This window comes from Gallus gallus, chromosome 20 (genome assembly GCF_016699485.2).
Source record: "Gallus gallus isolate bGalGal1 chromosome 20, bGalGal1.mat.broiler.GRCg7b, whole genome shotgun sequence".
Taxonomy (NCBI): Eukaryota; Metazoa; Chordata; class Aves; order Galliformes; family Phasianidae; genus Gallus; species Gallus gallus.
In genome coordinates this window covers 6,859,607-6,871,874 of record NC_052551.1, presented here as the reverse complement: position 1 = coordinate 6,871,874, position 12,268 = coordinate 6,859,607, and the positions used below count along the sequence as shown (strand labels likewise).

Here is a 12,268-nt window from a genome sequence, read left to right as displayed (position 1 = left end):
ATGACTTTAAAAGAAAACGTAATTAGGGAAACTGGAAAGAACAGAATTAAAACAGATATGGAAGGACAGTCTGCCTACAGCATCTGAACGCTGCAAACATGCTAATCTAGCATTTCGTGCTTTCCAGTTCTGCATAAAGTCAATGGCCCAGGAGCTGAGCATGTGTACGTGATTTTTTCTGAGATGTTTCTCACTGCAAACCCTTCTCATCTCTTTGCACTCGATCTCAAGATCTGGTTTCTGCCAGGGATAGAGCTCTCCACTGGTTGGAATTGCCCTGCCTATGCTGTCTCACTGTGGTGCAGTTCTGTTCACCTGGCTGGGTTTGCTCTCTTCCTTTGTTGTGGTGAGGAGCTGGGATGGCCATTTGGTCGTGCACAGAAAAGCTCATGTCTCAGAATGTTTTAGAAAGCCTCAGAAAATTTTGTGTGCCTTTCGCAACTGTCAAGTTTCTAATTAGAGATGAATCATTCAAAAAGAGTATATTACTCGGACACTTACATGTAGTGAAAATGTACACACATCACTATAATAAACCATAGGCATTCAAAAATTATAGACATAGCCATGCATTAAATGGAGGACATCACTGTGACTGAATATTACATTCACAATTACACTCCCTCTTGCTTAGATTTCAGAGATGGTTGTCCAGATGGGCTTTGTTGGGCACCTCATTAGTAGTTAATCAAAAGGTCCCGCTGTGAACTGCTTCACAGTCCTTCTGGCATCCTAGCTGCTTGGAACACACTGAAAATGAATGAGATAAATGCACAGGAGTCAAAGTAGATATTTTATCTGCTCTATGCATCCAATATAACTCAAAGCAGTTTCCAAAATAGAATCACTTCAGGATGTATTTCCATGTACTAAGAGTTGAATTAGTCTAGAAATGCATAAATGCAAGTACAGCCATGTGTATTAATGTGATGGTACACGTGAAAAGCGATGGTAGCTCAAGTAATACATTCTGAGCCAAACTCACTGTCTTCTCTTTCCTTTCCAGATTTTGGCAATCATTTCCATCATGTTTATTGTACTATCTACAATTGCCTTGTCCCTAAACACACTTCCTGAACTACAAGGCATGGATGAATTTGGGCAGACCACAGATAATCCTCAACTTGCCCATGTGGAAGCAGTGTGCATTGCATGGTTTACAATGGAATACCTCTTGCGGTTCCTATCATCACCTAAGAAATGGAAGTTTTTCAAAGGTCCACTGAATGCTATTGATTTGCTAGCTATCCTACCATACTATGTCACTATCTTTCTCACAGAATCCAATAAAAGTGTACTTCAGTTCCAAAATGTACGACGAGTGGTCCAAATATTTCGGATTATGAGGATACTCCGGATTCTAAAGCTTGCCCGGCACTCAACGGGTTTACAGTCCTTGGGGTTTACACTGAGGAGAAGTTACAATGAGCTTGGCTTACTCATCTTGTTTTTGGCCATGGGCATTATGATCTTTTCCAGCTTAGTGTTTTTTGCAGAAAAGGATGAGGACGATACAAAATTCAAGAGCATCCCAGCTTCTTTCTGGTGGGCAACAATCACCATGACAACAGTAGGCTATGGAGATATCTACCCCAAAACACTTTTAGGTAAAATAGTAGGAGGACTGTGCTGCATTGCTGGAGTGCTGGTGATTGCTCTTCCTATCCCAATTATTGTCAATAACTTCTCTGAGTTCTACAAAGAGCAGAAGAGGCAAGAGAAAGCCATTAAGCGCAGAGAAGCTCTTGAAAGGGCCAAACGGAACGGTAGTATCGTCTCCATGAACATGAAGGATGCATTTGCCCGTAGTATAGAACTTATGGACATTGTGGTTGAAAAGAATGGAGAAAGCATAGCCAAAAAGGATAAAGTTCAGGACAATCATTTATCTCCCAACAAATGGAAATGGACCAAGAGAACGCTCTCTGAAACTAGCTCTAGTAAATCGTTTGAAACTAAAGAACAAGGATCTCCAGAAAAAGCTAGGTCATCTTCAAGCCCCCAACACCTGAATGTCCAACAGCTAGAAGACATGTATAACAAAATGGCAAAGACTCAGTCACAGCCAAACCTTAACACTAAAGAATCAAGTCAGCCTGGAAAGCAAAAGGAAGAGCTAGAAATGGAGACCCTTCCCGGCCCTATGGTGCCCTTGCTGACAACTCGCACCGATGGGATCATTGACATGAGGAGCATGTCCAGTATTGACAGCTTCATAAGTTGTGCTGCAGAGTTCCCTGACTCTGGGAGGTTTTCCCATAGCCCACTCGCTACCCTTCCATGCAAAGGTGGCATTAATGTGATTCAGGAGCAGAGCAGAGCAGAAGGGAGCAGTGCCAGATTTGCAGAAATAAACCCAAGCTGTGAAGGCAGCCACCGTTCTGCTTTTTTCATAGAAAGTCCAAAAAGCTCCATAAAGGCCAGTAACCCTTTAAAACTAAGATCTCTGAAAGTCAACTTCATGGAGGAGGATGCCAGCACGTTAGTACCAGCATCAAATGTCCTGAGAATATATCCAGACACTCTCAAGAGCAGGGGAGCTGCTGCTGCCGCTGTCACAGATACTTCCTTACTCTCTGACAGATCTCTCATGAGCCCAGAAACTTCCATCTACACAACCGCAAGCGCGAGAACACCTCCAAAGTCACCAGAGACACAGACAGCCATAGCTTTCAACTTCCATGATGCCGGTATTCACAAATACATAGACGCTGACACTGATGATGAAGGTCAGCTGCTTTATGATTCAAGTCCTCCTGGAAATGTGAGTCCTAAGTACAATGTTACAAACATTGGTTACCTAAAGCAAAAGGACAGTGCTTATAGAACAGAGAAGAACCATCTAGAAGCTGCTGCTTTACCCACCTCCCCTAAGCTAATAGGGCAAAACTGCATTTATTCTATGGAAGGTATCACTGGAAGAACCCAGGGCAATCAGGAGACTGTCAGACTAGAAAATCACATTTCCCCAGAAGTCCATGTATTACCAGGCAGTGGAGGACATGCTAACACACATGATCAAAGCATCTGAACAGGCTCCAAGAGAACTTACTGAAAGTTTAAAGGAATGTCCTTACAGTCAACTCAAAAAAAAAAAAACCAACAAAAAAAAACCAACAACAAAAAAAAAAGAGCTTCTGCATGGCATGAACTTGGCTGAAACAAGCCATCTGTTTCTAAAAGTCTGAGGGGAGGTCCAGTGTGGGTTTGTGAAAATGTCCTTCTCTGAAACAACTCTAAAGACATTGCCCACATCAGTCAAAAATAAGGATTGCAAATCATGATCACACATTGATCTCCTTTCATGTTGTCCAGTGAAGCCAATGTGACCAAATATCCATCCATTCCCCTTGAACGCTAGAGCTCCTTTTGGAAATATTAACACCTGATTTGCATTAGTTCCATAAAGGATGCCAAGGCAGCCAGATATGAACTCTGGAATAATTTGCTGGGGTTGGTATAAAGCTATCTAAAACACAATGCTCTCTGCTTCAGGGCAGCTGTTCCTCATCTACAGCTTTCTCTGATGGATATTATGTCTAAAGGTAACAGGGAACACTTGCATTATTAGAAAAATCCAAGTGAAAACCATTTAAAACAAATAGCGGTCTAGAGAAACCAGTTATTAAAATGCTCTGTGTGTGTTTAACAATACTGTATCCTGTAGGACCTGACGTTTTCTTTTGAAACATCAGCAGGGTGAGTTGCACCACTTGTATCTAACTCCAAACACCCCTTAGGACGTAGTGAAACTTGCACTTACCCTCTGCTAAAATCGAAAGCTGCCCTTGGGCCAGCACGTGGCCCTTGGGGCACGCACAGCCCATGCTGGGAAGGTGTGAAGGAGCCATGCAGAAGCAGGGATCTCCGGTGGCATCACAGCCCCCTTCCCGCAGCTGGGAAGCGTGGGGCTGGAAGGGGAGCTCAGCTCCTCTCTGGGCTCCCGGCTGCACCATGGCAGCTCCCGGCCCTACAGGGATGGCCGAGCGCAGTAGCTGGCCCTGAGGTTTGGTCCAGGCCTGGCCGGCTCCTCGGTCCTACCCTTCCCGCCCGCGCCCTGACTTCAGGCATCAGCTGAAGTCTCGCCCTTGGCGTAGGAGAGGAACCAGTTGGTCTGAAGCTTTTCGCGCCCACATGGCGTGGTGAAAGATATGCAAGCGTTATATAAATATGCAAAAAGAGGGATTCTTTAGCTACCCGCCCCGGGCCTGGTTGTGCTCTCTCTCGTGAGGAGGTTGGGTGGGAGCATCTCCTGCCATGTTGGTGCGTCCAGCAGTGCAGGGAGACTGCCAGAGACAGCAGGACCAGGCCTGATGTTTTAATAGCATCCACTCATTTTTAAGTGAAAGAAGAAAAAAATAAAAAAAAATAATAAAAAAAAGATTTGACCATTTTAAGTGAACAGAACTAGCAGCCACCAGCCTAGGTTTTTAAAATATTATTGTTTCAATAAAGTTCTGTCAAATTGTGTAGGAAATAATTTGTCTTTGGTTTTTAATACTGGGGGGGAAAAGCACTTTACGTTGACTTGTTGTTGTTGTTGTTGCAATGCTGGAGTAGGATAGCAGAGTGTAACAATCAAGCACTTTAACCAAGCACTATTTTAATTTGTGCCTCCTGTCGTGACTGTGATTTGTTACACGCCAGTAGCAAGTCACACAACCTGTCCTGTGATAACTGTGATGGTAATCTTTTATGTTGTTATCCGTTTCTACTGTAAAACTCAGTTGTAAATAACTCTGTCAATAAGCATTTCCTGACCTATTTCGGAGCACCTGCCGGGGCGTGTAGCTATCTGCATGCAACAGGTCTTGGGGCGTGCGGAAGCACGGGACTCGGGAGCGGAGGCGCACGCTGGAGGAAGACCATAACCATGCGAGCCCGCTGCGTTTTGTCCCTTCCCCTTGTGAAAAAGCCGTTGGTTGGTCCTGAATGTAACTGTCTGTCCGTCCGAGCTGTACAGTACTTCTGTCTCTAATCCATAATAGTGAATGCAGCATGTACGGACAAAAGCAATAAGCACATATCTGTTTTAGGAACTGTTATGGGTTACGATGATAGCTTTGCTAGGTCTCTCCGTGGCACAAACCCGCACGCATGCTGGAGCGGTGGTCCCACTGGGCTCCTGGCGGTGGGATGCATCCCGAGGCACTGCTCACATGTCCTCCTTGCCTCCTGCGAGGCCAGGCCCTAGGGAATGCGCAAGTGAGACCTGAGCCACCACCTCGCGAATTCGCCCGCTGGCAGTGGAAGAGGCCTCGTGTCATGCAGAGAATTACGTGGGAGGTACTCAAACTCAGTGCATTGCTCGAACTACGTGCGAGCAAACTGTGCTCTCCAGAGTATTTACACAGGGCCAATTCCTGAGGTTCCTCAGCTTTTGCTCTGTCTTCACTCAGTCAAAACCACCATTCCTCCAAATGGGCTCTTTGCCTGGTGAACGACTTTAGGATTTGGCCATAGTAAATACAAGTGTACTTAAAGGAACTGACGTATTGCTAGTTAAGATTGAGTCGTTATGAAGAAGTAAAGTGACTTTCCAGCAGATAAGCTTTAAATACTGATTTATTCTATGGCTTTCCGAGGCCATAGAGTGGCAATGAGAAATTTTAACGAGAACAGTCTTAACATAACCTCTATGTTTCAGTGATCATTCATGTCTGCCATCAGCACAAATGTAAAAAGAAAAAAAAAAAATCAGGGACAATTTTTTTGATAAAGTAAGTAATAGTGATTTCCAAGCTAAATATTTTTAGAGCTGATGCTTTCATGTGGAAAAAAGTCATATTTTACATATCACAAAAGTGAGCATATTTAAATATAGCCATATAGTGTAGTATTTACCACACTTTCATCCAAATTGATGTATTTGGTTTATAGATGGCACTGACAAAAATGTATAGATCAACGATTCTATCATTTTTAACTGATAATCAACTGGTGCAACTCTCCTTGTAACCAAAGGCCCTCTGTTTGCCTTGTGTGTTCACTTACGACACATATCTTAATCATCTATTTAGTCCTACCTTTAAAGTAGCATTTTACTGAGTCACTTTTGAAAGCCAAATTCAAAAGTATCATTAAAAATCTACCTTTTAAGTCTGAATAGCCAAAGTCCTATAGATTTCTTATAGAAAGCAAATAATTTAAAATTGAGCATATAATATGCTTGAAGAGCATTTCTTTCTTATTTGTGTATGAAGATGTAGCTCTCATTTTGTGCCCAGTTAAAAAGGAAGTATGTTTAATTTATTTTAATGAAATAAAGTCTGATTATGAAGTATGTACCTATATATGTGTGTGTGTGCATAATACACATATATATAATGTAAGCACTGGGAAATCTACTCTAACGTAAAGCTATGGTAGACTAAATCTGTACTCATTACAAAAGGAAAGGCAGTGCTTTGAAAACATAATGCTCACTAAATCCTATAGATACTAGAAAGACAATTTCATTTTATAGTTTGTTTGGTACGTATCTCCCAGAGCTCATCAAAGCTGGAGCAAATATGCAATATCTCTTGCATCAAGCTAAAGTGTGCAGTTTAATCACTGATATTTGGCATTCAGGTCTGTGAACTTACTGTGTAGCCTGTATCAAGCAAGATGACAGTTTCACCTGCTGCTGCAGAAGACGTCGTGTGTGAAAGGACTTTGTACATGTGATGTCTGCTCTTGCTTGTACCTTACTCCATCAACACCATTTTTAATACATATATATAAATATATATATATATAGAATATATATATTTGCGGGAGGAATGGGTGCAGTTTTCTTAACTAGGAAGCAAAGATCCTTTGAGTTTTAGCCTTGAACAAAGGAAAACAGCAGTCACTTATTGCAGTAGATTTCTCAGTGCCTTTTCTTAGAAACTTCACCTAAGCACACTTATGGAAAACTAAACAAAACGAAGCAGTCTCCTGTGAAATCCACACTTTCTGAAAGGTGTGAGAGTCTATAAAGGTAGAAAAAGAAGAAGAAGAAAAAAAATAAAGAGGAAAAGAAAACCCATGGAACGCACATTCCCTTTCTCAACATGCCGAGTGTCACATGCCGGGGAATTTGTCTGTGCAAGGCACGCAGGAAGGAGTCCAAGGCGGTTGGTTTCTTTGGCAACTATGGCTGTGATAAACTGTAGCCTTTTCTTCCCTTGCAGCTAATAAGATACACATTTCTAAGGAAAACAGTATTCTCTTCTGTAAAGTTGTAATGTATTGTTAATATTTGTACCTATTGTATATTTATGTCTTGACAGAATTATGACTGGTACAGTTTATAGTAAACAACAAGGGTATTTAAAACTCATTACAAAGACAACGTCTCTAAAGCCAAGTTCTCTCTCTGTTGGTAAGTTTCCCATAACACAATCTCCCATAGTTTTTAATGCCTCATTTCAAAGCAAGCAGTAGAATTATTGAATAAAGCAGCAGAGCGATGGGGACTGCATGGCACTGATGCCCTTCGTGCAGCTCAGTCAGGAGCAAGATGGGGAGGTGGGCTTCCCAGCGGCTCCAAACTGGCTCCAACTTCTTCAGCAAAGCGCTCATGTTTGGTCAGTCACTTCTGCTTATGGTAACTGAACAGAACAAGTGTTACCTTAGGTTGCTTTAGGATCAGCCACTTGGGGAGAATATGGCTTTAAATAGCTCTTGAATAAAGTACAGACGTTTTAGTTACCTCTGTACCTTCTGTTTGCCATTGTGTTGGCTTTATAAGTATCTGATGTATGGAAAAGTCATGTGACTTTCATGCATTCCAGAGTAGTCTATTTTTCTGTTCAGATAAAAAAAAAATTATATATATATATAAAAATATAAATATATATATATGTATTTTTAGCAAATTTATAATAGGGCAATCAAGTCAGATCTCTTCTTTTTGTATTACAGAATAATATATTATATGCTTTCTTGTTCATTTACATAGCCGGTCCCCTAACTTTTTTGTTGTCATCTTTTTCCTTCATTCTGAAAACACCTGCAACATCCCTCCTGGAAGTGCGTCTGCGAAAGGTCACTAAGTTTGTCTGATGTTGTCATGTTTTTGTATTTTCCTGTTTGTGGTATGTAAAAATAGCCAGAGATTGGCTATGGAAACAAAGTTGTTCTTTCTGAGAAACAAGAAAGTGGCCAAACTGACCCCGGTTATGGCAGCACTGGTACATAGCAGCCAATGCCACTGGCCTCAGCTTTAGCCACAACCTGGGTTTCAGTGGAGTTTTTCCAGATTTACATCAATTAAGATGAAAGCATGAAGAGACAGCATTTGAATCTGATTGTCCTAATTATTGTGATAGAATTGGGATAAGTATCTCATTTCAGTTTTAATCAAAACTGAGAAGTCAGACTCTTATTTCAAGGGCAGTGACCTAGCAGTGCTCAGGCAAAACTCCCTCTATAGCTTCTGCATCCAGGGCAAATTTCCCTGGATTAAAACAGAAGAATCAAGACTTATTTCTCACTGGGTTTTTGGAATTTCTACTTTCTGTCCCAGATAAAATCAAGAAATGGGAGAAAAAAAAGTAAGATAATAATAATAATTAAAAAAAAAAAAAAAAGTACACATTCAGGAAGGGACTGGATTTGGCTAAGGTGAAGACCACCCGTGTACCTGCTCACCTAGTGATCTTGCTTGCTCCATTATAGCTGTACCATCACACAAATTTAATAAAAAGTCCATGAGATAAAGGTGCATCCAGAACATATCTCATGGCCTGTTGAAGTCTATCATGACAAAGAGATTCAGATTGTCCTTTAACTCCACAGAAAAGTTTTGGCTTGAATCAGCCCAACAGTCTGTTCAGTGACATTTTTTTCCATAGATGGAATTTTGGTCTCTTTTCCTGTTCTTACTCCAAAGCAATCTCCTTTGTGTGACTTTCTTATATGCTCTCCACAATACCCAGTAAATCTGAAATAATCAAATTAATTTAGAAATGTAATGTATTCAGAAAGTCTTGGTAACACCTGAATGAGCAGTATAACCATCAGAAACTGTTTTGTATATGATTATGTATCAGCTATACTTATTTACACGCAAGGTGATTAAAACTGGGTGGGGTTTTTTGGATGGTTGGTTGTTTTTGAAAACAACTAGTGCAATAACCCATTATATCTATCATAAAAGATCCCATAAATCTCTTCAAAGTGCAGTTTCCATATCACTAAGTTCGTCTGAACGTATTTAACAACACCACAGCAAGCTTCTAGTCTTGCCAGTCCAAAATGTACTCCTGCAGGTAGCCCTCCCACTGAAACAGAAATGACCCAGATACCAACCAGCCCATCGAAGAAGAAGTGTTTATTTTTCAGCATGCGTTTTGCACCCCATGCTGATCAGATCCAGGCTTTTGCACTGAAACTTTGTCTCGACCAGACAAAGGAAAATTTAGAAAAGCTGAATGTTTGCATTCAGGATGTGTATCCCCTTTGTTGCTGGTGTTACCTAAGCCACAAATAAGTGTCCTTTGACACCAACGGTAGGGTGCCACAAGTGTTCATATCTGTAAATAATACTCAGAATTTTGCTTTGCTTGATTCTGGCTTCATCGCACAAGAAATCTTCGTTCTAGAGGCTTAGAAAAGAAACCTTCATTTTTCTTTTTAACCAGAAATAATACTATTGATATTCTGTAGGATTGAACAAGGATTAACTTTTGACATTTTTAAAGGGGTCTTTTGAAGACTGCAGGGATGCTACCTTCAAGAAGTAATAATCAGTTTGGGCTCAGTGCAAAGACCCACCCAAACTAGAGCATTGTGAAATGCTAGGGAGCTGAACTTGAATGAAATGCCAAATTATTTGCTGCTGCAAGTAAAGCCCATTGAGGCCAATGGAGCTGTTCTCAGTTTAGCCCAGTAAACAATTTGGACCCTTGTCGTTAAAAGCTAGTTGAAAAGTACAGGATCTGCATGATCTCAGGGATGGAGGTGTCTGTCCACAGCACCTACAAGGAAACCAGTGAGGTGAGGGAATGGGAAGAGACAGGTCAGTGAAAGCCTGGGAAAGAAGGCCTTCACACAAGAGGAAGATAATCATCTTTATCATCCCAGCCTTGACTGAGCAGCCTTCTGTGTCAGCTCACTCTTTGTGGGCTTGATATCATAAGCAGCATCCCGAACTCACAAATGACTGACACTACAGCAGGACCACATGGTTCAACCCTGGCAGCACTCAGTCCAGGGACTGGTTGTTGCCAGGAGGACACTACTGGCTCATGGGCCATCAGTTATGTTTGACTGTGACAACCTCCAGTCTTACTGGAAATCTGCAGTTAAGGCCATTTTAGGATGCAACAGTTCTGCTCTAAACACCATATTTCATTTAGAACCTCCTCTTCCTTCTGTTTTTCAACACTACTGAGTATCATTAGCTACCCTTAGCCTCATGCAACCACTGGGATTTGTTTGTATCATCAGTTTTGTTGTCTTGTGACAAACAGACGACATATCTATTTTCTCCAATTCTTTCTGGTTCTCTGGTGGTGGGTGCACAGAATTGCTCTCACATTGAAGCATTCCCCACTGATGTGTTTGGGGTGGGGGCAGCATCTCTATATTACTTAGAAATCTGAAGCCATGATACTGCACTCAGAAAGGCCAGCCACAGCTGCCAACCAAATTTGCTTTCCAGTTAGATTAGCATTAAAACAATGCCCCAACTAATGCAGAAAAAGCCTGCTTTCTATCAGGCCAGTGAAGCAGTTCTTAAATGGAGAGAAAACACTGACCGAGGCACTGTTGCACGTGCTGCTCAGTGACAACTCCATGCCCAGTGTGGCGTGCTGGGCCGTCTGTGCTGCATGCCGGCTGCTTGGCACCTCATCATGCCAGGGAACAGCCCCAGTTCTTCCTTCTTTGAAAGCACAGGGCAACTGTTCAAGCTGTGCTGCTCTGCCAGTCACTGACCCTATGGCCACCCCGGCCAGCACTCCCCAGGGAAGCCTTGGTGGGCACCCATAGTTGCTAAAGGACAAGAAAGCCATGGTGTTCCCCTTAAAAGAAAAATGTGATATTCAACATCAAATAAAAACTGGAAAATGCAATTTTCCTGTGACTCTCCTGGCACATGTGTATCAAGTTGCTTTTGTAGCTGGAAATTGAAACGACTCAGCTTGAGAAAGAGCAGAATATGACAACTTTCTCCATTGCCTTGCACTTCAGTTATGTTTCAACCTGAGCAATGTGGGGAAGCAATGGGGAATCCAGCTCAGCTTGTATATAACAAAGGGCAGAGCGTCATGCCTCTGCCTACAGCCCAGCAAATCCCGCACGTCTTGCACAATCCCTTCATTGGGTTACATTAGGCTGACCCAAGGGGCATGCATCAGCAGATGTTTTCTCCCCATTTAAGCAACTTTTCCACACCCTGGCATTTTGGGGTGATAACAGCAACATTAGCCATATACTAGTGTACTTAGAGTCTTACATTTTTTGTAACTTTGATTTAGTCATTCTTTGTTGAAGTTTATTGACCTCTCCAATTGTTTCCGTAAACAAATTATTAAAAAAAAAGAAAAAAAAATCAATGTCTTTATATGCATGTAGTAGTATGAAACTGTGATCAATGTGTGACATTCAGAAACTGTACTGTCTTGTAAAATATGTCCAAATGTCTAAGGATTTTAAAGCAATGGTCCCTTACTACAGACTACAGAAATAAATAAAAAGGTATGGATAAACCAAAGCCTTTATTTGCTCTGTTTCCTGGTCATATTTGCTGGCCAAAAATATAACCACCATCAGCTGGCACTGAGCATCTGCTTTAGCTCATTGCAGCTGACAGCAGGTTTAGACATATGTTATTTGCTCACGGATAAAGCCGTGATTCAGGAAAGCAGTGCTGAGCTCAACACCTCCTGCGTTGAGGCTGACAGATTCGGTGCCCAGACCTGCATGATCCAGCCCTTGCCTGGCAGGACGCAGCCCACCTTCACCCCTGTGGCTGTGTCTGGGCTCAGGGACCGAGCATCTCCCAGCCTCACCAGACACCTCGACGTGGCATCTCGCTCTCAAGCATGCAGCTGCAGAGCCAGATGCAGATGGGAAAACAGCCAAGGTTTGGAGACAAGGAGCTTTGGGTGTGAAAGTGAAGCAAACAGGTTGTTTTGCTGCTGCCGGGGGCAAAAGCTTGGACTCTCTGACAGAGCCACTGCAGTTTTCTCCATTAGGTTAAGCAGCAGCTTGGTTCAATAATGGAAGTCATCAGAGCAAAGGAAATTCAAACTGCTCAGGAATATTTTCTTTGAATTGATTACAACATGTT

General features: G+C 42.1%; 1 protein-coding gene across 2 annotated transcripts in view; it reads left to right on the top strand.

Annotated features, from left to right (window-relative positions):
* KCNB1 (potassium voltage-gated channel subfamily B member 1) overlaps window positions 1-11,689 on the top strand; it is a 109,137-nt gene extending 97,448 nt beyond the window's left edge. For both annotated transcript variants that reach the window (XM_040650946.2, XM_046903006.1), the window contains exon 3: window positions 1,007-11,689. In XM_040650946.2, the coding sequence (XP_040506880.1) occupies window positions 1,007-3,031 (2,025 nt within the window). In that variant the 3' untranslated portion in view covers window positions 3,032-11,689. The remainder of the gene's footprint in view (window positions 1-1,006) is intronic.
* Window positions 11,690-12,268: the final 579 nt, after the last annotated feature.